This window comes from Lepidothrix coronata, unplaced genomic scaffold (assembly GCF_001604755.1).
Source record: "Lepidothrix coronata isolate B3197 unplaced genomic scaffold, Lepidothrix_coronata-1.0 Scaffold58, whole genome shotgun sequence".
Classification (NCBI taxonomy): Eukaryota; Metazoa; Chordata; class Aves; order Passeriformes; family Pipridae; genus Lepidothrix; species Lepidothrix coronata.
Window position 1 is genome coordinate 1,335,197 of NW_016690238.1, and position 26,240 is coordinate 1,361,436.

Here is a 26,240-nt window from a genome sequence, read left to right on the forward strand (position 1 = left end):
CTACAACACAGGGAATGTCATGGGCAATTTCAATCCAATCTGTCAGTCAGGGTATCTCTGTAACTCCAAATCCCAGCTTGCAGACATGAAAAATCCTTGTACTCCAGGGAGGTGCAGAGAGGTTGTTCCATGGGAACTAAGAGTAATAGGAGTGTGGGCAATGCATGACAGGGACTTTTTAGAGAAAAGGCCTCACAGAAGGGAAGGAAAGGCAGGTTTCATCCTCCTCCTCTCAGCAGATCATTAATGGTGGTGCATTCAGTGCTTGTACCACAACATTCATCTACCAGAGGACTGCCTGTCTCAGGCTGTATGAGCTCTCTATGGGGCTCTGACAGGAGAGGGGTCTTTGTGTTACCCATGAGCAACATCCTAAATCTTTTCTGACCTCATGCTAGTCCCAGAACTCTGCTGCTGACACATTTTGCCTGCCTGTTGACCTTCCTGACATTTTGCTGAGCCACAGGCTGGGGAGATGACGGACCGTGTTTTTTCCTCCATGTCTATCCAGCACTTCGTGTGGTAGATGCCAGACAGCAGGACTAGGCAATACTACAAATGTGCCTGGAGATTTGAGAATGGGCCATTTTTTACCTTTAGGTTCTCAGCTTCACTGATCTGTCAGTATTTGGGACCTGTAAGAACAAAGCTCCCTTCTCTGTTTTGTTATTTATTATAACAAATAAATAACTGCAGTGCCCACGAGCCCCAGTCACCTCCCACTGCACCATCTCCTCTATGGGAAGCTGCAGGGCAGGTGAGATGAACGAGGAGGTGCCTGGGGTGTCAGTCCCATGTGGTGCCATCCCTGTGTGTCCAGGACAATCTAGGGAATGTATGAGCATAGCAATGGGTGCCGCACCTCCGAAGTAGGATCCGTCGGCCAGCTTGGTCTCCTTGTTGCCCTTGGTGAGGACGCTGACGACGCCGTGCTGGATGAAGTACATCTTCTTGCCGATGGTGCCCTCCCGGATGATGTAGTCGCCCGGCTGGAACACCTCGAACCGCAGCTTGGTCAGCATGGACGTCACAAAGTTGGGGTCTGCGTTGGCAAACAGGGGCATGGAGGCCACCAGCTTCCGGCAGTTGAAGTTGATGATTTCCTGGCCATGGTGTGATGCAAACGAGAGAGAGATGGAGGGAGAGGGAGAGGGAGGGGGGAGAAGAGATGGGACAGGGAACAGAAAGGACACACATATGTTTAGTCAATATCTAATGACCTATGGACATCCCCTACTTGACTTGTGCATTACAAAGCGGGAAGAAAAATGCTGTTCCCCCAGTGCAGGCTGGAACGGGCTCTGGATGCTGGTGAGCTTGGAGCTGACAGCCCGACACCGCGCTCCACTGCCTTGATTCCTGTGCTTCCTCTCTGAGCAGGGACAGCACTCCCAACCTCCCAAACACACACAGTGTTCTTCTTTCTGCAGGAAACCTTGGACTGCGAGAGCTGCAGAGCACTGGTGAAATGCTCTTTGAAACAGCCCAGGGCTCCTCTCTGGGAAGATGTCATAACTCACCTTGGCAGCCCCACGTTCTCTGCTGCCCTTGCTTGTCAGTGAGATATTAAACTGCACAAATGTGCTGAGGCATTGGGAGAAAGAATTATCCTGTGCAGACTGGGATAGTGTCAGGAGAGGGGAGGGAGAGGAGCCACCAGTCACTGGGGCACGGGCTGGATCATCAGCCTTGGCTGAAGAAAACCCAGCTCAGCTGTTCAGCTGTCACACAGCAGACGGGCTGTGTCTCTCCTGTGGCTCGGTGTCACTCGGGGGGTGTGACAGCACAGGAGCTGCTCTGTGTGTGTCAGCTCAGACCCAGAGAGTGGCAGAAAGTGATACTGAGTAAATCACCTCAGCACAGCACTCCCCAGCCACACTGGGAAGGAGCATATGGATGACTGGAGCAGGAAGAGATCTGGGGAAGCATCTGTCATCTCCTCACTGGGAGTTTTAGAGGGTTGCCCTTTGAGACTTCGGCAAAACTACTTTTAAAACACGGCTGGCATTTTCTCAGCTCTTCTCTCTCCCATGGAGGTACATTACAGGGGGAGGAATACAGCAGAAAGACCCCTCCTCAAACTTGTGGGTGACATTTTGCTGACATTCCAGGGAGAACCTGCATTGCCAGGCTTCAGCTGGGGAGGGGGGCTTCTGTAAAGACTTCTTTGATTTGTGGGCCCTGCTAGGAGGCCCCTCCTTCCTTTGCCTCTGCCTGCTGTCCCAGCTGGTGGATGGGGCACAGATGAGACCAGCACACCACGCAGAGTTTTAGATAAACACACGAAGTGGGAGCTTGCTGAGACACTGCACCAGGAGCTGCACAGCTGCCCAGGGTGACAGGAAATGCAGTGCCCACTCCCTGCCCTCCTCACCTCTCGCAGGGGCTCGCTCAGCTCCCCCAGGATGCTCTCCTCATCAAACATCTTCCCCTGGTAGCGGTGCTCGTAGTAGTCGTGGATGCGCTGCCGCATGTCTGCCGGGAGCTTGTGGAAGGACATGTACTGCTCCACCTGTTTGTACTGTGCAGGGAGACAGCAAGGGCAGGCATTACCAGGACATGCAACAGATGGTCCCCGCTCATGGACCACCCCCACACCTGCTCCCTTCACACCAAGCCAGGCCCAGGAAGGTAAATCTGATGGAGGAGAGAGCAACTGTCCGACTCCAAGGGGAGTTTGCAGGCTTGGCTGTCATATTCCCCAAATGACTGCCCCACGTTTTAACTTTTAAACTTATCCTCAGCCAGTTACCCTGTGGAGAAAACTCCTCACTCCCTGGGTGTGCAGCAGCCCACGTGCCTGTCCTCCCCTGGGAGCAGAGCTGAGTAAGGAGTGCTCAGCTGGGAATCTCCTCTGAGGAAACAGTGCTGAGCAAAGACTGTCCAAACTGTGCAGGATGAGAGCAAGGAAAGCACAACGTGCCCCCAGAGCAGGTTTCCCATGGCACACGGCAGAGTGGTGGCCAGGATGTGACCTGGCAGGGACGTGCAACACCTCAGGGCCTCACTGAGCACAGGACTCACTGTACCAGGGGCCACAGGAAGCAGAGAACACCTGCCCTTGGGTGTGCAGTCACAAACTGAAGGACACACAGAGGACCCAAATCTGAGTTATTTGTCTGAAGCTGCAGTACCTGTGGCCTGCTGTTCTCCCCTCTGTCTGCCCTGCCATGATGGCACCTTTGCTTTCCCACCTAGGGCTGCACAGGTCCTGATTTTCCTCCCCTTTCCTGGCTCCTGTTGCCCCATGCACTCACTCTGTCTAACCCGTCCACATTTCTACCTAATGGTTCGTGTTTCCATTGTATTAGAGTGGAATACAAGGACATGCTCTGAATGATGCTAGAGCAGGTTTGGGGGATGAACAGTGTTTTCTAAGAATAAATGACACTTCCTCAAGGGCACAGGGCTGTAAGTGGGTCCTCTTGCCCTGAAGGTGCTGCAGGGACAAGGTGTGTGCACTGCAATGGCCACGCTCCCTCTCACTGGCAGGAGTTCAGAACATGATCCTGAGTGTGTACCTGACAAAAGGACCGTGTTGCTCCTTTCCTATCCCTCTTTCCCCTCTTCTCCCTGATAAGTCCGTCCCTGAATGTCCCTTTGGTGCAGCTTGAGCTGAAGAGCCTATTTACTGAAGTTGTGCTCGTTACAGCCGCTCCTGCACACCCCAGTTCTCTGCTCTGGTACAGCCTGTGCTGGCCCTGCCTCACATGCCAGCTCCATCTACACCAGGGAGGGGAGGAATTGCTCTGAGAAGCCAAGGTGGCAGAGGGGACACTGGGGCTTTCCTGGCATTTCCAAAGCAGAGGAGCTGACTGTAAATATTCATGATCACTCCAGCCTGATCAAAGTCAAGCGAGTCACCCCGGGCAGAGCACTGGCAATGAACCCTGCACTTAATTATTGGGATTTTGGAGTTCTGCAGGGACTGGCAGGATGCTGTGTCAGGACAGGATATGCTGGGTGCTGGGAGGGAGAGAGACAGGGAAACGGAGTAGAAACCAGGGTCTCACATGTTGGCAACTCCTTGGCCTGACCCCAAGGAGAATTTTGCAAGTTATGCTCTTAAATGCAAAAAGTTTGGCTCAGATGCCTAAACACAGATGTGTCCTGCCACTGGAGATGCACTGCAGCATGAGACATCCATAAAACCTGGCAAACTGGACATGGGACAAGCAGGACACTCACCATGGAAAGGGAAATCATTAGGCACTAGCTTTTGCTGACTCAGGTTTATTAAATTTATCTGGAATCCGCAAAGAGTTCTGCTTGCTTTAATGCTGCATTTTTGTTGAATAAATTATTTACCAAAATTATCACCCTATACCCTCAGTTTTAGTCCAGTGCCTTGAATTGGAGCACTGACCAGTGTCACAAGATGCCTCCCATCACCTGGTGCCAGCCCCCTGCCTCTACTCCTCTCCACCGTGAGCCCTTGCTATCCTTCTTCAACTGGCCTTTGCTTCTTGGGAAAAACACCCCCACAGTTCTCAAATTCACAAGCACAGCTTGGATGGGGTGACTGGGACTCTGCTTATTCACTACTGTACGTGGATTTATTGCTTTGTAACACAGAGCAATAAATTACTGCTCTGCAATGTCCCTGGGGCTTGTCAGATTCTCCTGCCACCGCTGTCCCCAGATAAGGCTCAGAGGGAAAACAGGACGAATTTACTTCACCAGAAAGAAAGGTGCTGCTTCTGATTAGAAATTAAAATCATGGTTATAAAAGAAAGCTGTAAAATAAGAAACCATCATTCTCTGTCATCGTTAATGCGATGTCTCTCCTGCCTTTGCTAGTGCTCCCTCCTCTCACCCAGCCAGCTGGAGGGGCTGGGGGCCCTTAACTCCCATGGGCAGAGATGGAGTCGGCAGAGATGCTCAGAAAGGAAAGCATCAGTCCCTCTTTCTACATTTGATAAACTGAAGGTTCATGTGGGGTTTTCCCCTTTCCTTGGAGCTGCTCAGCCAGGCTGAAGGCCCCACTCCTGCAGGGTCAAGCATTCAGTACTGTGCACATCTGGCACTCTCTGAAGCCACTTCTTGCCCCTTTCTGTGCCTTTCAGACGTGGCCAAGCCTCCCCTGTCAGCCCCTTTCACCTCCTTCCTCCCTCATGCTTGTCTGCTCAGTCTCCCACTTGTCTCAGTGTCCTCAGCCTGACCTGTGCTCAGAGATTAGTGGCCTCTCTGAGTTCAACTAAAAAGACTCATTTAGGAATTATTTAAATCTCTCTGAAGACAATCAAGTCCATTTAAATCCCAGCTCATTTTCTTAAGTCTGTTTTTCCTCAAATAAGCCCTTGAAGGAGGTATTAATATATCAAAAGGAAACCATTTAGCTCAGTATTTTTGCTTCTATAACTGGCCACTTTTCCCTCGTTGCCTCACCACTCCCCTCCCCTTCTACCAAAGCTCAGATCACTCACAGTCCAAAGGGAACTAAATATTTTTAACTCCTTCCATGCCCTCAATGCTCCTCTCTCAGGCAGGAACAAATCACTGGCTGAAGAGGCTCAACTATTTCCTTGTCCTAGTTCTGAATCAGACACATGGTGTGACTCTTGGGGTGTCCTGTGCAGGGCCAGGAGCTGGATGATCCTTGTGGGTTCCTTCCAACTCAGGAGATTCCAGGTTCTATGATACTGTTTGCATCCTTCTAGAAATAGGCTGAAATCACCTGGGACCAGGTTTCATTTCAATCTCAGTCTCCACATCCAAACTCCATGGAAGTAAGTCAACAGGAGATGCACTTGTGTAAGGAAAAGGAGGCTCCAGCAGAGCACATTCAATTCAGGGAAAGATTACAATGCTCTGACAGCATTTCCCATCCTGGTAGGACATACCCTGGGAGAGTGGATTAAGAGCCATAAGCAGCCCCTCTGACCAATGTTGGGACTCTCCCAAGTGTGGAATTTAGTGCTTCATGGAGGAAAGATCGAGTCATGAGATCCACCACACGAGGGTCTGGATGGAACACAGCTGCATCTCCGTTTTATTTTCTCTGATCTCTGATTAGGAGTAAACCAGTGCAGCTCCCCAGCACTCAGTAATCATCAAACCTACACAAATGCTGAGTTCTGGGGTTTTTTTGTCTCTCAAACCATTCATATTCCCATGTTCAGGATTTATTCCACATCTTACTCAAAATGATCAGGACACATATTCTGGAGTTGCAGTAGGACTCCAGGAGTGAGTGGTTTAAGGGAAGAAAAATGAAGTTCTGTAACACAATAAAATCACTCTAACACTTCTGGTGTGATCTTTGGTGGGTTTATAATTTTTTGCTCACTTTTATAATTTTTCTCTTCCTTCTGAAATTTTGCTGACATCTGTAACTGGTGCAGTCTCCCACAGTTTATCCAGAGCCTGTGGGAAGACAGCTGGAGTGGCTGCATGGGAGGAGTTGGGGGAGATCAGAGTATGGCACAGGCAAATTACAGCAGGTTGTTTAGGAGCCAGTGGTTATTTCAACACCACTTCGACCAGAACAGCTCAGACCACATTGAGCACAGCACCAAACATTATCAGTACTACTTCTGCTTTTTGATTAATGAGCTAAATTTAAAAACCAAGTCTCTCTACTCCAGCTTTGGAAGCAACTTGGTAGCTACCCCCATTCTGCAAGAGCTTTATGTGCTGACCTCCTCCAAAGCCTGGGTTAACCTCTGTACCACAGCACTCACTAGTTTTGCCACCAGCAGATGACTTTTCAGTGTTACATGTCACCTGCTGAAAAGCCTGGGACACTCTCACCCTTCCTACCTGGTACCTTCAGAAATCACCTTACCCACAGTTGGGCTCCTTATCCCTCGCTGTCATACAAAGCCCATGGACACCAGCAGAAAGTTCCCAGAGCTTTTTCTCCACTTTCTATCCAACATTCATTCCTGAGGGTGGCTGTAACCACCAGCTGCTGCAGCTGCCTCCCCTTGCTGTTCACCAGCACCTGTTCAGGCAAGGATTGTCTGAACAGATAATCTCATTTCTGGGCTGGGAGGTGGCAACAGGGTCACCAGTGAGCCTGATGAAACTCTTTTTTACCTCATCCATCTTTGCTGCAAGCAATGCAAGTGTCTGCTCCCTTTGGGATTCTGAGGAGAGCAGATCCAAGAGCTCTGAGACAAATCTCTTTGCATTAAATGTTGTGGGCAATGCCCCGTTTGTCTGCTCTTACAGGTGCTCAGACAGAAGGTCTAATCCTGTCCATCCCAGGAAGGTGGTGCAGTGGTGACTGTATTATGTACTAACCTGTACCTCCCAGCTATGGAAACAGCCTGTTTTCCCTGGATAGCTCCTGGGAACAGCCCCTGAGAAGGCCTTGCTGGGTTTGAGAGGTCACATACCAGCATTAGTCACTAGCCCAGCACAGGGCACTTTTGGACCTGGTCAGCCAATCTCCTGAAACTCAGATCACAGGATATTTTGGATATGTCAGGTCGTGTCACTGGATCCACGTATCTGGAGTGTGGTGGGGAAAAGGGACCGGCAGTACTTTCATCACAAGAGCAGAACGAGGGAGGTGAGGTGAAATCTGTCACCACACAAAGGCTGGAGATGGGGACAAGGGAACAGTGAGTGTGTGCAATTGGAAATCAAGATTCCTGGGAGCAGCCTTCTGCCAGGAGAGCTGGCTCAGCGGGGAGGCTTCGCACTTCCACGGTGAGGTATTTATTTATTTATTTAGGTACAGTTCAAGTGCCAAAATTAATTTCAAAACTGATAATGAAGTTTGAAATCCCACACTGGGATCTGCAGAACTGCTGAGGCAAGAACACTTCCCTTTCCCTGACAAGGCAGGCAGGCCCTGTGCGTGCACAGACACTGCTCAGACCAGGCTCCTGTCAGCCGAACAGAACTGTTTGTCTGACTGCCACGCTCACAAATAAGATGTCAGAATCTGAGCTGTGACTGCAGTATATGACACATGTTATACTGCTTCAAAATGGGGCTTCTCTTAGTAAAACGTGGGCAAACCAAGTTCACCAATGAAATATTCCTCTGCGAGAATAAGAACTACTTGACCCCAGCTCAGTTAAGGCAGTCTGCACCGCGAGATATTTTTAAAAGAAACCATTAGGTTTTCATTCAGAAAACATTTCCATTTTATAATCAACCCAGGATTCTTTCATGAGAAGGATTAAATAACCTTAAAACAGTTGACACAAATTTCTGATTTTCTGGTTGAGATGAACAACTCATTATTCATAACACTCCACTGCCTATGTCTGACATTCTTACTGACTCTGCAAACCAGCCAGAAACCCCTGATCACAGAAAAAATATCCTGAGGCAGTGCTGAGACACCAGGTCCAGGCACATCAGAGGCTTAGAGACACAATCAATAAAGTACATCATTTATAAGCCTTGTTATCAACCGCAGATGCTTTGATTGACAGTAACATGGGACACGACGGCTCTCAGGCCACCTCTGCACAGACTGAGGTAACACACAACCAGTGCAGTCAGGACAGGATGAAGCAAAGCTCTCCAAACTTTTTCCAATTAGGAAATCTGATTACATTCTGCATTTGATTAAGTTTTCCAAACACCTTTAATTTCTGAAGTGCTGCACACTCTGTACCCTCTCCTTCACACACATTACCAAAGGAGTACGGGAGCTTTGCAGCTTTCCTGGCATTGGAACGGATGTTAGCTCGGGAGGGGACTTCTACAGAACCCCTTTGAACTCTAGGAATGTGGGAATGCCACCTAAGAACCTACAGGCACTTGGGAATGTCACTTCAAATCCTGCCCAGACTGGTAATGAAGTTTCCCCCTGCCAGCTTTGTGGCAGAGCAGGTGTGGGAATTCCGGCAGTCTGTTCCCAACTCCGGGCTCAGAGCAGCTGACACGAGTTACCTCAGTGTATCTGTGCCTTGCTGTCCCCCAGGCAGCCCTGGCTAAGCCAGCCCTGGAGCCAGGAGAATTAATGCAGCTCCAGTACAGGGCTGTGCTCGGGTTAATTAGCTCGGCTTGAGGGGGAGTGGAGGGGGAGACTAATCAGCAAGGGCAAGTTGCCAGGCTAATGTGATTATCCTGCATCCAGGACCCCAGCTCAGATCTCTGCACCCAATTGCCTGCACACACCATTGGAGGCAGCTCAGAACACCAAACTGCACAGTAAACCAGCCTAAAGCACCAAGGCAGCTGTGAAGGGGCAGCCGGGGGGCTCCTTTCACCTGGTGCTGTGTGTCCAGACACACAGATTCAGTGAGGAAGAGGAAGAGAAGAAGGAGCAACAGAGGCACAGAGCACTCCAGCTCCCACCTACACCTTCCTGAATTTCCTGACAAAAGCACATTAGGGATGCCCAGGGCCAGGGGCTGGATCTGCACCTCAGCAATCAGCAGCACTTGAAAGGTTTTCCTCACGTGAATTTGTCTAAATATTCTGAGGCTAATCAAACCTCAGACCTCCACAGCACCTCGCAGCTGTGAGTTCCACAGTTTCATTACAGACCATAAAATAGCCCAAATAACTCCTTAAACCTGCTGCCCAGTAAGACTCTCTGCTGCTGGTCTCCAAGAAAGAGCAGGGACCTGAGCCTAGACAGATTCTCAGCTCTCATTGCAGGCACAAACGCAGTGTCTGAATTCCCCTCCAACAAATACTGGTCCAACATCTCTAACAGAGATGGAACATTCCAGTTGTTATACTTCAGCCTTTAAAATGACTAAATTTTCCCCAATTACTCCTTGTTGAAGTCAGGCTTAAATGCTGATAGTTAGACAATAAAGTGCTTGGACAGCCAGACCATGGGATGACCTGTGGGAAGAAAGGCTGTGCTGATGGTTGGGCAGGGCTGTGTCAGGAACTGAGAGGTGATGTCACCAGTGCTCTGCAGGGTTTATAAAGTGACTCTCTCTTCAGTGTTACCTGCTTGTCCCCTTGCAACTGTGCTGCAGCACGTGCTTCTTCAGAATAATGACAAGTGAATATGCAAGGACCTGCCCAGATATATTTTAAGAACAAGAGGCCCTGGATAGACTGCTAAGGGAGGAGGAGGAGGGGGGCAATGAATGTGGAGAGCAGAGAACTGGAGAGAGTGCCAGTGTAGCACGGATCCTGAGGAGAGATGAGGCTCTGGAAGGAGAGATTACAGCTTTGCTGGGCTCTGCAACGCTGACAGCAGCAATTCCCACCTCTCCTCAGTCACTCCTCTGTGTGCACCTGGGGAGATGACACAGAGAGCCAAGCCCTGCACAATGCCCATCACTGCCTGCATCCTGCTGGGATGGGGGAGAGGAGCCTGGAGTGTCTCTGCTCTGTTCCAAGGAGCGTGGCTGCAGAAAACAGCACAGTCACCCTCCCCAAAGCCTCAAGGTTACCGAGTCTGCTGGGGAGGATGAGAGTGTGTGTGTATGTGTGTGTGTGTGTGCGTGTGGTGACTTGACAGAAATACTAATCCAGCTGAGTTCTAGGATTAGGAAAAGAAATTAATAGGAGAACCTGCAAAAAGCACGAAAATAACTTGCATATCCATCTAGTTTATTCCTCTCCTGGGCAGGAAACACTCTTCCTCTCATGTGAGCCACAGTTACTGCAGGCTCTGGGGTACTTCTGCAGTCAGTGATGAGCTTAGATGTGAGTGAAGGTCTGAGCAGTATGAAGTAAGAAAAGCACAGCTGAGAACAGTGGCAGGGAGCACTGGGTGAGATTGAATATGTGGGGCTTCCCCCCCTAGGTCAAAGCTGTCAAGTTGACTCAGTTATAACATAGAACTGCACAACACGACTTTGGGAAATGTTTCTATTAGAATCCTTCAGGATAGACCTGTAGGGGCATTGTCTCATGCAGCAAACAGACACCAGTCTTGGATGCAAAGATATTGCAAAGATGTAACACTAAGCTGAGGTTAAGAGATAAGAGTCAGCTGCTGATCCTGCCACTGACTCTCTCTGTGACCATAATAACTATGCAATGCAAGATGTGACAGACAGGTCCCTTTTACCTTTGCCTCTGGGACTGGAAATCAAACAGTCACATCAGTGCCAGATCTAGAGAGCTGTTCTGAGCCAGAGCTTTTCAAGGGAGGCCAGGTCCAGACCTGCACGGTGGCTGTGCCCTTGCAGTGCCCGCGGTGGTGTGACTGCTCTGTGCCACAGGGGACTCCCCACTTGTACTCGGGAACCTCAGCACTGCACTGGCCTGGAGGGGGCAATATCCCTCTCCAAATTCTCCATGGTTCCTACCACCCCATCCATCCCATCCAGCTTCCCTGCCTTGCAGAAACCAGCACAGCATGAAATGAGATGCTACAGGACCGGATTTAGACAGGACAGGGATTGAATGTCCAAATGTTCAGTGAATCCAAGGCAGAGGGAGGCAAGCCCTGCTCCTGAAGCCAACAGACAGCATGGCTTGGCTTTTATTCCTCTTCTCAAAAGCCCTGTTTGTACAAGGGAAGAACAAGTTGGTTTGGCAGAGGTCTAGACAACCTGAAACCTCACCAAAAACCCGCTCCTGAACCTTGTCCTGAGGGTTACACCAAGCAAAGCCTCTCAGGACAGTTACCAGCTACAACCTCCTCTCCTGTTTGATGTTCCTGCTGTTCCCCTCCCTCCCTACTGCCTCCCCTTTTTCTGGCTATTCCCAGAACAGCTCCCAAAGTCTCTGTAGGCTGAGCTGTGCTGAGGAGAGAGGCAGAGCCCACAGGTGCCCTCAGCAGAGGTCTCTCAATTGCTGCTTCTACCAATCGACCTCCAAACTTGTTGAGATTCTCTCTATAATATGCTTCACCAGACACTTTGTCCCATGAGGACTGAACTAAATTGAGTTTCAGGGCTGCAAATCACGGAGCAGCCTCATTTTAATCATGGCTATTCAAGTGCTAAGGAATTCAGAAAGTAAATACATATTTGTTTTTAGGCCATCATTTGTCCCATTTGCAAGAGGAAAATTAACGTATTCAATCCCTGAGGCTTCGATCCCCGGAGAAAAACTTGGGAAATGAACCTGCTAAAACCACTACACATGAAATACACCCTTTGTGAAATCCTCTATCTGCTGCTTTTGTCACAAAGCTCTTCTCCTGTATCCATTAACACTGTCATTCACGTCTCCACATTCTAATAAGGCTCTAACATTTCACACTGCTCCTGCCACCCCCACTGCAGTCCCTGCTGGCTTCCTGGTGACTGGTTTCCCTGAGCACTGACTGGAATTCAACTTCCAGGGTCAATGTCTGCCCTTGTCTTCAGGCCCGGCTTGAGACAAAGCCCGTAGTGCCCAGTGCTGCAGGTGTAACCTTGGCTGCTCTAGGCTGGCCAGGTGGTTGGATTTGCAAATCAGTCCTTGACTTCTATGCTACTTCAAACACATTTGAATAAATACTCTGCATCCAGAGATTTGATCAGCTGGCGTTCCTGGTGCTGCAGTGTCCTTCTCTTTGGCATGCCTTGCTGTCCATTAGAATTAGTCTGAGCTGTAACACAGAGCTAAAACTCTACACAAAGCCCAGTGCTCTGGATGCATCCCGGTCCTCTATGCTCTTCTCCTGGGCTTTCTCTCTCTTTTGGCTCCAGCTGTGGTTTGGGATCTTCCCTATCCTCAAAGCATGAGTCAGCCTCTGACCATCTTTGCTCTCCCTCTCTCCCCTGCTCTCTTTCCATGGCCCAGCACTGTAATCTCCATGTCTGAAACTTGTTCCTAGGCCATTCCACCTCCTCCCTCAACATAAAATTCACCTGGACTGTGCATGCTTACCATAATTTCCTCACTTGAATCACAGCTCCCCTTTCACCTGCTCTGCCTGCACCTGGCAAGGTCAGACAGAATAGGACCAGTTCCTCTTAGTCTCCAGACTGAATGTATCCATAGGACCCTGACCCTAACAGCTCCTCACCTATGGCTTCCCCAGCCCCACTAACTGAGGGAAGGTGCTTTTTTTTTGGATGCCCTGACCATCTCACAGATTTACAGCATCACCTTAAACCCAGCACCATCCATGGCTGCTGTGGCAGTGGGAGCCTGATCAGCTGTGACATTTCTGGCTGTGCCCTCCATTGTGCTGTTCAACAACAGTGCAATTAATTCCACAGCTACCCGGGGAACCTGCTCCGAGCTCCCAGCTTTGATCTGGGCTTTGAGGTTTGTTCTGTACCTTCACTCATGAGCACTGAAGTGAATAATCTGGATACTTTTAACAGAGTACTTGCTAAACAAAAGCTGCACATTCTGGAACATTCACTTGGGGTTTGAAACAAGATCTCGGAAAGGAAAAAGTGACTCAGGATTTCAGATAGCAGTGACATTGATAACGTCGCTCTAAAAAGACAAGCAGAGACAACAAAAATCACCCACTTGCATTACTATTATTCATCTGATCTTGCATCTGTTTCTTCTGGAGGGTCTGCTGGAGTGAATGGATGGGGATGAACTACCAGGGAACCGCACCTCGGGGTCACTGAGAGCACAGAAAGCCCCGTGGGGCCACAGGAGGGCTGCCAAGCCCAGTCCTTACCTTCTCCTGGTACTGGCGGCGGGAGGAGTCCAGGGACTGGATGAGGGCGGTGGCGTGGCCGATGAACATGGCGTAGCAGGTGGCCCCCACGATCATGCTGAGCATGGTGAGCCACACGTCCGACATGCCCACGGGCGCCTGCTGCCCGTAGCCGATGCACAGCATGTGGCTCATGGCCTTGAACAGGGCGTAGGAGTACTGCTTCCCCCAGGAGTCGTTCTGCGGAGACACACAGGCACAGCTTCAGCACCGGGACACGGAGTGCCACACACGGACACGGCTGGGAAAAGCACACCCAACGTTACACCCCAAAATCCATGTTTAAAGCACCTCCATACGTTCAACAGGCAGCTTAATTCTGCGGTGGCTTGGAGCAGCTGGGCACGCTCCACTTGGGAAAATAAGCACGGATTTAGTCATCTGACATTACCTACTTTGGCCACAGTTCTTCCAGATTCCATGTACTCTTTCCAGCAAGGAAGCCAGACTGTCTGACATGCTGCTAACCTGGGATAAACTGAGATGATGCACTGGGATATTTTCACAATGGCCCACGTGTGGGAGAAGGGACTGAAGGGAGTGATTACTCCAGTGGGAAATGGACTTTAAAGCAGAACTGGTAAAAGACTGGTAAAACCTTGCCTGAGCAAGGTTACTGGCAGCAAGATCTTAGAGTGGGGAAAATCACTCCCCAGCAATTTAGGAAATGGTCAGGATCTGTGGTCATTACCTGAGGAGGTGGGAAGGGCAGAAAATGAAGTTGATAATGTGCGGACAGCAAGTTCTTCTCAGTGTAAAACGGGGCTTTTTTTCAGGGAGCTCAGACAACTACAAATGGTCTCATTTGAGAGCAGCAATAACCTGCCAGGAGAGGCCAGTGGAAGGCAGAGGCTCCTCCAGGACACCTTGTGCTCTGCCACTGCAACTCACACAAGCAGCACCTCAGCAATTACATCATGGCACAGGGAGAAAAACCAGCATAAGATTCATGATTATTCTGATTAGCTTGAGTTCATGGAACAGCTCAAGGTACATTTGCTGTCCTGTGGGTACTATCTGCTAGCAAGTCCTTGCCATAAAACCTTGTAAAGTAAATGCACTGTCATCGCACATTGCTCTTACAAAGCATGTGAAAAATGCCTGTGCTACGTGACACTCATCGCAGCACGTGACCGGAGCACTCCTCAGCCTTCTCTCTGCTCCTAGGAAGGTGTGAACGTTATGGATGTAGCTGTGCAGACACAGCAACTGGGAAGGTCACTGCACAGAAAGCCTGGTGCTGGCTGGTCGAACAGCCAAGGAACACTTGTGTGACCTCCACTCATCAGCCTCAGCACCAGTGCCCAGCAGAGCTGGGATCCCCTGGATTTACTGGGCACCTCTTGGAGGTGTGCAAGCACGGTGAGGTGGGTGGGGATGACCTCTGCAAACAGCTCTGAGAGCCACTGATGCAGATGGAAATTTTTCAGTCATCTTACAGGTAGCAAACAGTGCCAAAGCACAGCCCTGCTGATGGGAGCTGTGGCATAGAGCTGGGACCTCTGGAGGGAGCTGATGCCTGGTTAGGAGATAAGCACGTGGACAAAGACAGGGTTAGTGTTACCGGGCCAGATTCAGTTACATTATGCAAGAGAGGCCTGATTCACTCTGCAACAAGAAGGGCAAAGCCACACCAGTGCCAGCCGAGCAGACACAGGAGAAGCAGCACATTCACAGCCCAGCAGAGATTGCAACCTGCTCACTGCTGGCGCCAGCCTGTCTGGGCTCACCTCCTAACAAAGCAGGAACCTGCTTCCCTGGAAAAACTACCCTCGAGCCAAGAGAGAGGGGACAAGAGACAATGTGGCCATTGGTGACTGCTCCTGGCTGTGCAGTTGCTCCTGTGTGTGAGGAGCTGCAGCCCAAAGGGGAGCCAGGAAAAGGGCCCCCGTGGCTCTGTCCAGGGCAGCAGGAGGGGTCTGGCCATGGCGCTGCCTCAGGTGTAAGGGCCAAAGGAGTGAATCCTCTTGCTCCTTCATGCCTAGGCTGTGGCTCCAAGAGTCCTAGCCAAAGAAGCTGGGAGAGGGGGGAGGCATTTTTGTTCACCCTCCATGTTTTCTGTCATTTTGGAGACCCACTTCTGATCCATGAAGGCACTGAGCAGCTCACACAGGCATTCCTGCAGCCTCAGTGCTAACATTTCCATGAGACACAGGCCCTTTCCCTCAGCCTTGGAGTACTGGCAGCTAAAGCCCCTGCACTTACAGAATGGCTGTAAATCCATGGCTTTAGCCCATCCACTGTCCCTGCTTCAGCAGAGAAGTTGGAATCCTGAGACGACTTTTGCTTAAAATGGTGCATCGGCTGTAAAAGTGGGAAGCACGTGTCCAGCTTTACTGGGGCAGAGAGGGCAGGGCAGGTGTCCTGTCCCATTCCTTCCTTGTTAAATGAATTCCTTTCCCATTTCTCACTGGATGTTGCAGAAATGCTGCTGCTTTCTGAGTTCAGTGTGGCAGTAGTTTAACAGGGCAGCACACCTCCACAACAGAATTGAGAGCAGGGAGGAAAGAAATGCTGAAGTGAAATTCCAAAGGGAATTTGGGCAGACAGAATAAGAATAACTGAGCTAGAATGTGATGTATTAGAAAACTGGCTGCCAGGGTCTCTAATGGCAGTGAACATCTGGGCACCAGGCAGGCTCGAGTTTTAAAAGCCATTCTTCCAGCAACTTGCTGTTCAGGAGTGCTGTTTACAAGGAAGCTTGCCAGTGTTTTGTAGGAATTAGTCATCCAAAACTCTAACATCCAACATACTGAGCCCTTGTAGCCTGCAGAAACACTTCTGGCTCCCTGGCAAGTCACAAGTCCCAACCTCAATTCCCATGAGCAGCACTCATGTGAGGACAGACTGAGGAGATGGCTGAGTAAAGACAGGCTGAGGGGCCAGAGCTGCAGGAAAACACAGAGTGTTTCAAACAAATCCTGAGCAGTGTGGTCTGCTGGGAGAGGAGACCAAGGACTGCTCAAAGAGAGGCACTTCTGTGAAGGGGAAACCTTTCAGAGCAATGACCTTTAGGATACAATCTGTAAAGAGCACTGGATTCTCACTCATGGCACTGCCTATGTGACGATTCCTTGCCTATAGGTTTAGTATAACTTTAGATTCAAGGCCTTTTGTTCTCCATAGGAGGAGCAGGGAGGTGAAGAATGCAGTAGTTTAGGCCAGGCTAGTAATGGTGGTTCCAAACATACTGTGGACACAGGTTTACCAGCACCAGGTGCCTCCTCCTGGCACAGCTTCTTTCCATAAGAGCCACACCCCTATGTAATATCCCACTCCACCAGTCCCCATGGTGGGAGGGCTGTACCACTTCAAATATACTGGAGTGGCTAAAATGGCCCACGAGGGGAGGTAAATGAGGCTTTAAACTGCAGGGGAAAAAATGACTCCTTGTTAACCAAATCCCAAAGCAAGCAAAAATGGAGCTACAGATCTGTGCTTGAGTCAAGCACAGAGAGTCAAGAGGGATGTTATCCCAGACATATGCCAGGCACGGAGAGCGTTTGCAAAAGGGAGTTAAAATTACTTGGAAGAATTTTCTCAGACTAGTTTGCTTTTAACATCAACATTGGCAGTGCTAGAAGGGTTTCTCTGGGATTAGAGCCTGGACTGCAATGCCTCTGCTCAGATCCACCTTTAAATACTTGGAGACAACATTCCTGGAACTCTTCAAAGGCAGTGCTGGGTTCTGTAGTGTCTGTAGTGTAGAAACAGCTCGAGGAAAAGTATGGTGTCTTACAGGGTGTTCTGGTTCTGATGTGCACTGAGTGTGTCTGGCTGAATCCTCACTGGAGAAGATTAGTGAGAGAAGAAGAGACACAGAGAAGCACTGGAACTTCTTGGGCTGGGGCACAGTCTACGGGCAAAATGGGATGCCCGACTTACACCATTAACTTTTCAGAGAACTAAGGAGCTGTAGTGGTGACAGGCCATATTTCAGCCTTGTGAGCTCCCGTGTGTGTCTCAGCAGTGATCTTATCTGGCCACTGAGCTGTTACTCGGGGTTTGCTACTGCACTGCCCTCAGACCCAGTCGTGAAATAAGGGCTCTGACCACCCCTGCCCTCCCCTGGACAGCGCTGGAACTGCTGGGCCGGGAAAACACACCTGGGGGGAAGAAATGGAGGTGATAGATCAAACCACCTAGGACAGAAACGCCTGTTCTGGGCTTGTTTCCAAGGAGAGCTCCGTGTGGCCTCCACCTGACAGTAGGGAGTTTCCCAGGACTCTGAGGGCACCAGTCCCAGTTGCCCCAGTCAGCCCTGCCTGGGACCCCCCCAAGCACACTCTGCTCCAGGCCTGGCACTCACACCTTGCCTGAGCTCACTGTACCCATTTCCTGGGCACTGAGCACGTGCTGTGCCCTTGTTTCCAGCCTTGCCTCTGCTCCCACCTCATGCTGCTCCCAGCTGGACTCCCTGGGTAGACCCTGGCTGTGACTGTCACCCTGCCTTCCCTGGAACGGTCAATATCCCCAGTTATCACCAGTTCTGCTCTGCCCACACGATTTTGGACTGGCAGGACTGTGCCCTGGCTGGTGAGGGCACTGCCTGTGCCTGTTGCCCTTGGCTCCTGGCTCACATCCCATCGTGGAGCAGCCCTGTTCTTGTTGCTCCCTAACAGATTTTACAGAGCATGATAATCTACTACTCAGATTTAAGTGTCTGCTGAGGGAGGGCAGGAGGGACCTGCTGGCCCAGAGGCTTGGGGGAGTTAGGAATCACACAGCACAGCCATGCAGGACTGCTCTGTCTTCCCACAACACGTGCTGCATCCCTCTCTCTTCCTGCTTTCTATCAGCAACACCCCAAGAAAGTGCTGTGAGCAGGGAGGGGGGATAAGCTCAAAGTGAATCTGCTCCCCTCCTTTTGGGGGAAGGGAGGAGGATCAGTGTTTCCTGTGCAAGGTTGCTGAGTTTGCCACAGGGATATTTGCCTTCCCTGCAGGGTTTATCAGTTCAGCTCAACACCCCAGGGAATGAGCCACGTGTCTCCAGCAGCCTTCAGGTCTCAGCAGAGCTCGGGTTCCTGGGATGGAGCTGCCAGGCCAGGGTCTCGGGGAGCAGCAGCAGCTGACTCACCAGTGCTTCCAGTTTTTAATAAAGTGCACTGCAGGGAAGCTAATGCTGAAGCCCCTGGGACTGGGGCTGAGCAATTAATACTGAAAACATCCTTCCCTGCCATTTCAGGAGTCATCCAGAGACCAGCTCCTTCACAATTGCTAAAGATGGAACATGGTGCATGTATAAAACACCAAGATGAAGTGGACTCAGGGATTTATCGAGCCCCTGATATGATTTTGGCAACACCAGACCCTTCACAAATCCCCTGGACGAGGATCAAATCTTTAGGAAGCAGATGGGAGGTGATGAATCTCCTTTCTCTGCTGCATCGAAATCAGAGCTGGTTTTATGGACTGCCAATGACTAGGTGGGAAACCCCGGAGCAGTGGAAAAGCAGCACCAGCACACTCAAGGAGAAAGCCTCTGAAGCTTTTGGCACTTCACTTCCAGCTCCCCTTGCCTGCAGCAGCTTCAGAAGATTCCTCTTTTTCTACAGTGGTTCCATCCCAGCTTTGTGGCTCCTGTGTGTAATCAGGGCAGTCGTGCACCAAGTGTATTTATCTCCTCAAAGCTATGACCAGGTCAGTACAAAATGTCCCAGAATCCAACCTACTGTCACAGACTGATGCCATCCAGGCTTCTCCCCTCCCAACCCTGTCAATCACAGCACTCAAACAGAGCCATTCTGGAAACTTCCATCAACATCCTGGCACCAAAGCCTGAGAAGAGCCCAGACCTCCAGTTTCTTGGTGCTCCTGACTCAGTGGCCTCTGCTATTACTTCACTTCAGACCATATGTAAATGCCATCCAATCCATCACTGGTCCCAAAGACACATCTGGAAATTGTCTCAGGAGATTAAAGAACATTATTGTGAGAAAAAAACCCCTATCTGATTCCAGAAGAACTAATTATTCTCTTTTTTAAATATTCCCATCTCAAGCTATTCTGGGGCTGGCATATTCCTGGAGTGGAAGCCACCTGAACTATAGGTGGGGCATTTAACCATCTCTCCAGTTCTCAATCCCAGTCTCCTGAGGCTCCATTTTCAGAGATAATAATTCTTTTTCCACTTCTATTAAGTGGAAAAAAAAAAAAAGAAGGTGATTTAGCTGCAAAGAAGAAGAAAAGTCACACAAGGCCAGTTTAATTCCCAGCTTCACAGGCTCTCAAGGCTGGGAAGACAAGACTGCAGCATGAGTGAAGCTCTGCTCCAGATAGAAGCATGGTACCCTGCCCCTCCTGGAGCTTCTGCTGAGCCTTCCTGCCTCTGGAAGGCATCTTTCCCACTCTCCCAAGTGTTGCTGTTAGAAAGGTGCCTTGGCTAAATCTCTTCTTCCTCTGTCCTGCCTTCTGCCACTTTTCAAGACCTTTGCCCTTGACTACAGTTACCCTGATGGCAGCTGCAACCCCAGCTTTTACCTCTTCCCCAAGGGATGGATGGGAAGAGCAAAGAGAAGTTGTTGCCATCAACCAGCAGCCGGATGTTGGGATAAGGGAAACATGGTTCAGATGTGCTGTTCTGAGCCTGTCCTGCAAGGGCACCACAACCAAGTCTCCTCATGGGATGGGGATGGGTTCAGCCTGCACCTCTGAGCTCCCCAGGGTGAGGAGCTGAGTGTCCTCTTGAACCTGAACAGCACAAGGGGGCCCTGATCTTTGATTGCTCCTGCCATATAAATAATAAAAAGGCAGCATGGGGGAAGACCAGGCAGCTGCTGCATGGGTTGTTCTTCTGCTGGAGATAAATAGAGGGTTCCAGACTCCAGAGCTGTCAGTCTGGCACCTTTCAGCAGCAGGAAGTGAACGATTATTGCAGAGGGAAGAAATGAGTAAATAAACCCCAAACAGATGACTTTTTCATGGATGCTCACTCCTCTCAGGCACAGGCAGCAAGTGCCCACAGCTCTGCATGTGGGAGGCATGGAGAGCTGGCACAGCTCTTATACATTTTACATTTGTTCTGTTCTGCCCGAGTGCCTGATTATTTCCTTTTTTTTTAAGAAGAAATTGGCTGGGGGAATCTGGAGGTTAAGAGCTGCAATAAGAGGCAATTTTTTAAGCTTTGTCAGTTTTTGCTGTTTAATCAACTGGACATTGTCCCTTTCAATAAAAGATCCTGAATTCTCAGCAAGATGGTTGAAAGGTACCATGAACTCCCCGTGCATTTACCATATGGTATCAAACTCCCTCACAGCAAACAGCAGAGGAGCAGCACAGCCTGGGATGGCGTTGGGAAATCTGGCTCCTGATCCCATGACGGGAGGCCCAACTGTGGCCCGGCAGGGTCTGTGTGAGCCCACCCTAATGGGACATTGTGCAGCTCCATGGAGGGAAGGGAGGGTGATCACACCGACCCTTCAAGAGGATATGGAGCAGAGGGCTTCACAGTTTTTTGGGACCAGTGATGTGAATGATGGATCAGACCCAGCTAGGGTTCCAGGACCCCCTCTGTCTCCTCCTTTGGCTCAGGATGCCCCGAAGCCATTAGAAAACCGTTTCCACCCTTGCTCCTTGCTGTTTGGAGCCAGGAGGGGGAGCCTGGCTCCTGCCTTCCACAGCAGGACCCGCAGCAGCTCTGCCGGGCCGGGTCCTGCCCCGCAGCCCCGGGACCTCTCCCTGCAGGATTCTGCCTCCCAGGCGCCTCGGTGCCCGCAGCGCTGGATACTGGGGAGCACTGGGAAGCTGGCGGATGGCATGTGGGCGCTGGGTAGGGTGACCGAGGGCCCGGCGGGGCTGGCACTCACCACCATGCGGTTCAGGGACACCCAGCAGTCGTCGGGGAAGTCCTGCAGCATCGGCACCAGGAACTGGAGGCAGCCGTCCCAGTGGCACAGCAGCAGCATCATCCCAATGAGGTTCACGATCCTCACCACGGCACTGGCCAGATCGTAGGTCATGTGGAAGATCTGCAGGGGCCGACAGAGAGTAGATTAGATGGCAGCTCCCCAAAAACAACCAACCCAACATAATTAGACGCAGTATCAGGGTCAAGAACTTGCTAAAGTGACAGAAAAGGCTGCATCAGCTCAGGTCAGGCACAGTATGCAAGCAGAACCAGCTGAAAAACAGATTAAAAACCAAAATACAAAATCATAATCATTCACCTCTCTTGCCCTGTGTTTTTGCCTTCTAATTTAACATTAAAAGCTCCATAACTCATTTTATAAAATAAGCTGGTTGCAAATATTTCTGGAACATTAGCCACTCCTCGGAAATAAACTCTATCATTACATCTTTTAACTGCAGTGCCCTTCTTTGATTTCTGTTCTTGCTGAATATATGTTACACAGTGACCCATGGTGGCAGCTGTCTTTGTACTGGATGTCAGCTGCAGTCTCTGCACATATCAAATGCAAGAAAGAACAGCTTCAAACTCAGCAGAGACTTCTAGAAGAGGATCTGATTCATCTATTTTCTTGTATTTCTTGTATTCTGCTGTATCCCAGCAAAGGCAGGCAAGGAACAGAGAAGCATGGCAGAGCTGTACAGGAGTTCTTAGCAAGGAAGCCCAGAAACCTGTACACAGCTCTGCAGTCAGGTCTCGAGGGTCCCTATCCCCAGGCTGCATGTGCAGCCAAGGCACATGAGGGACACTGTTTTCCCTGCAGTGGAGTGTTGTGGGGACTCTGGGCTGCTTGGCTCTTTAATGCCCAGCTTTGTGATGACAGAAACACAGGGCATGTGGTGGCTCCTACCCTGAGCTCTGTATCCATCCAGGTTTAGTTTTCCCTACCTGAGGTGGGCTCTGCAGAGGGATTGCTGGCCCTGTGTGGCTCAGCCTCTTCTGCCATTAACACAGTTCATGGAGAGAGATGACTTTCCTTATACTGGGAAAAGGTCTTTCCCCCAGAGTGGTTGGGCACTGTTGAACAGGCTCCCCAGGGCAGTGGGCACAGCGCCAAGGCTGCCAGAGCTCAAGGAGCATTTGGACAATGCTCTCAGGGACAGGGTGGGATTGCTGGGGTGTCTGTGCAGGGCCAGGAGCTGGACCTGATGATCCTTGTGGGTCCCTTTCAACTCAGGATATTGAATAATGCTGCGATTCAGCCTGGCACAGGGCAGTGGTTTGGATTTGTAAGGACCACACAGTGTGCTGGCTTCCAGTGCATCCCCCGAAAACACGGACACTGAACACATCTGGCATCCTCCCCACGTGCTGCCATGTCACCAGGGCAGTTTGGACAGTGCTGGGATGGATGGAGGTCCAACAGCCACGGCCCAGCCCTGCCAATGTGTCCTGCCCTGGAACCTCACGTGGAGGAATGTGAATCCCTGCTCCTCACACACACAGACCTGCAGTCTCTGGCAGAGGAGGGGGAAACACTCGGCCAACAGTGTGTGAACGGAGCAGAGACTCCCTGCTGTCAACAGCCAGGGCCAGGCCTGCTCAGGAGCCCTGCCCGGGCTGAAGGCACACACAGACTGCCTGCTGTGCAGCCCAGCCTGCAGTCTGGTGACACCATGTCCTAGTCGGATTTAATGGAAGGGAACAAAAAGTAGAGGAATTGAGGAGCAAAGAAGACTACAGTGAATCGGGTGAGGCTGCATGTCCCAGCTCTATCCCTGCCTTTCCTCCTTGACCTGAGGACGGTGCTCCCTCACAGGATTATTTCATTTAGCTCTGTCCTAATCCTGCTTGAAGCTTCCCACAGAGCTTGAGTAGCCCCTTGTGCTCTCTCTGGACTCCCCAACAGCCCTCTCACAGCCCCTCCACTCTGGCCCACGTGTCACCTGCCCTGTCCCCTCCACAGCTCTGCCCTCACACCTCGGCTGCTCCAGCCCTGCCCAGTCACACGTCCTGTCCCTGCCCTGCCACCACACCTCTCCACAGTGTGAACCTGTGTGTTGTACAGCTGACCTCCAATGAGCCCTGCAAAGCACACAGTGACACCTGTCCAGTCTCACCATTTCCTTGGGGATGTGGCAGGATTAACTGTCAGTTCTTGGGATGTAAATAAACCTGCAGACACAACTTCCTCACAGGCAGTGGCCAGAAGGGACACAGACCCTGACCCAGGTGTATGTAAGACAGCAGAGCCTGGGCTCCTCCGAGCCTGGGCACAGGTGGATTGAGGTGACTCCCCTGGGAATCACCTCCGGAGGGGAAGGTGACTCTGAGGGAAATGCCTGTCAGGAGGTGTCTAGGACAGGCCACGGGTGTGTTGTGTGACTGTATGGCTAAATCCATACAACTCCTGGCTGCTCCAACAGCAACAGTCCTGCCCCTCCCACCACCCATGGCACTGGGTACCTGCCACATTTGCCTGTACCACGGATGAGCCCCCTCTCCTCCCACAGTGAGTCAGTTCAAGAGCTAAAAAGGCAGAAAACTTTTGTTATCACTGTTATCAAGGAAAGGAATCACGGTTTGCCAGTTGGAATTGGCTCATCACTGTGCTGTCGGAGCTGGCTGTTCAATTTGGATGCCTGTTTCCACACCAGATATTAACACTTCCCCACCTAATCAGGGTGCCACGAGGTCACATGCTCGGAGCGGGGTTAACATGCTCAATCCAGGCTGGGAGGGAGCCACAGAAGGATGCTGGAAACCAGAAGGATGAATGATTTGGATAACTGCTGCTAAACTCCATTATTTCTGCTGCATCCAAGATGCAGCTGGAGCCCACAGTGCCAGTCAGTGTGAGAAAGGCCATTCTAGTGGTATTTCTGGGCTGAAAAGAAGAAAAGCATATCCAAAATCCAGCATGAAAGGCTGTTCTAGGAAAACCAGCTCTCAGTGCTGACTCAATAGGTCAGTATGAAAGCTGAACACATAATTCATAAAGAATAATTCCTCCTGGTTTCCTCTTTTTTCTCCCCCTTGCAGAACTGATCATTCTCATTTAGATAACCCAAAGTGATTCCAGGCTGTGGGAGGGAGAGCCAGGGGCTGTGCTTTTAATGAAGCCAGAACAGCACTTTGCAGAAGCACCTCTGAATGGATCTTTTGTGTCACCAGGGTTTTTACTGTGCTAATGACTTTTCCTCTCACACCTCTGTGTGTTTTCAAAGAGCTCCAACCCTCCTGTAACCCAGGGAACTCCAGCCAGGGACAGGGTGAAGCCCTGTCAGACTGAGGAAGTGCCTTTCTTCCTATAATAGATTAAAAGCACAGAAAGAGCCTGAGGGAGTGGATGGCTCGGGGGGCAGGTGAATGGATATGGAGCTTCTTATATGATGGTTGGGCTGTCTCACTGGAGTCTCTGGAAGGATACACCCCCAGGGTGACACACCTGGTCTGTGGCACAGCTTAACCTGGGGAGATGCACCATGGCTCAGGAATTCCCATAAGTAAGCCCAGATTATGAACTCCAAGTGTAAATGTCTGAACTGCAGGTAAAACAACTCCAATCCCAAATGTCGGTCTCAGGAGGTACCAGCTCATGGCCCCTCCTTGGAACACATTTGCATTCACATGCAAGGGAAATCCAGGCAACACTGGTGGTGCAGCACACAGGAATAACTGTGCAAGGGTGTGAACAAACACCTTCCCCTGAGAAGATCCTACTGCAAATAGGATGCTTGTGTTCCAGGGAATACTGACTCCAGGAATGTGCTGGAGAGTGTTGCAGTGCCCTACAGCAATTCTATAGCTTGCCAGGGAGAGGTGGGGAAGGAACATTCTAGAACAGCTGGTCCATGAGTGGTAACTGGAGCTTCTCTGGTTTTCATCATTAGCACTCAGGGATTTTGTCCTGTTGTAACACGACCCAGGCTGGGTCCCAGAGTATCACACCTCCTTCACCCCAGAACTGCTTGTGCTTTCTGCCTCTCTGCTGCCTGTGACTGGGAAGGAAGAGGAGGAGAAGGGCAAAGCATGGATTCACACTTCAAATCACCTCTTTGCAGGGGCATTCTTTGACAGAGCTTATATCCCTGTTTCTTGACAGTCCAAAACAAGCTGTGGTTTCAGAATCCCTGCTAGAAAATCAGTTCTGTCCTTCCAGCTGAAGGACACATTGCATGCTTTCTGAAAGGACAGCTTGGGAAAGTGGAAGGACCAAAACTTCCCTCAACAAAGTCATCTCCAGTTATGTAAGAGCTCCATCTTGGAAATCCCACTTATAGGGGACAAGCTATCGGGATCCTATCAGAATGAATCTGAAATGTTGTCAGCCCCCAGTGACTCGGTGCAGTCCTCCCTGATGGGCTCTGTACTGCAGCATTCCCTGAACCTCAGCTCTGGAGCTGGAAGAAATCAAGGACCCCGTGGAGAAGTGGGGCCTGGCTCTGGCAGTGAAAGCAGGGCTGTGATGGAATCAAAGCTGAGTGTTTAATTAGGCATGTTGTTTTGTGTTGGCACATGGCTTGGTGGGGCTATCCAAACAACAGCCCACCAGAATTCCTGTGATCCAGGAGGGCCGTGCCACTGTCTGTCTGGGGCCACAGAGGCTGGAGTGCTCCACGGAGAGGACCCTGGGGCAGTGCTGTGCAGGGAGGCAGCTCCCTCCAGGCACACTCTGCCAGCCCTGGGCCCTCCACACAGCCCCTGCCACTGCACTGAGCTCCCCAGTTCAGAAGGCTCGGCAGGCACAGCCAGGCTGGGATATGACTGCACAGCCAGGCTGGGATGTGACTGCACATCCAGGCTGGGATGTGACTGCACAGCCAGGCTGGGATGTGACTGCACATCCAGGCTGGGATGTGACTGCACAGCCAGGCTGGGATGTGACTGC

At 50.7% G+C, this 26,240-nt stretch overlaps 1 protein-coding gene across 5 annotated transcripts in view; it reads right to left on the reverse strand.

Moving 5' to 3' along the window:
- Positions 1–26,240, reverse strand: part of HCN4 (hyperpolarization activated cyclic nucleotide gated potassium channel 4) — a 150,225-nt gene that overhangs the window by 26,774 nt on the left and 97,211 nt on the right. For all 5 annotated transcript variants that reach the window (XM_017816794.1, XM_017816795.1, XM_017816796.1 and 2 more), the window contains 4 exons: positions 21,309–21,470; positions 13,463–13,681; positions 2,375–2,521; positions 863–1,103 (listed from right to left, as the gene is read on the reverse strand). In XM_017816794.1, coding sequence (XP_017672283.1) covers positions 863–1,103; positions 2,375–2,521; positions 13,463–13,681; positions 21,309–21,470 — 769 coding nt within the window. The remainder of the gene's footprint in view (positions 1–862; positions 1,104–2,374; positions 2,522–13,462; positions 13,682–21,308; positions 21,471–26,240) is intronic.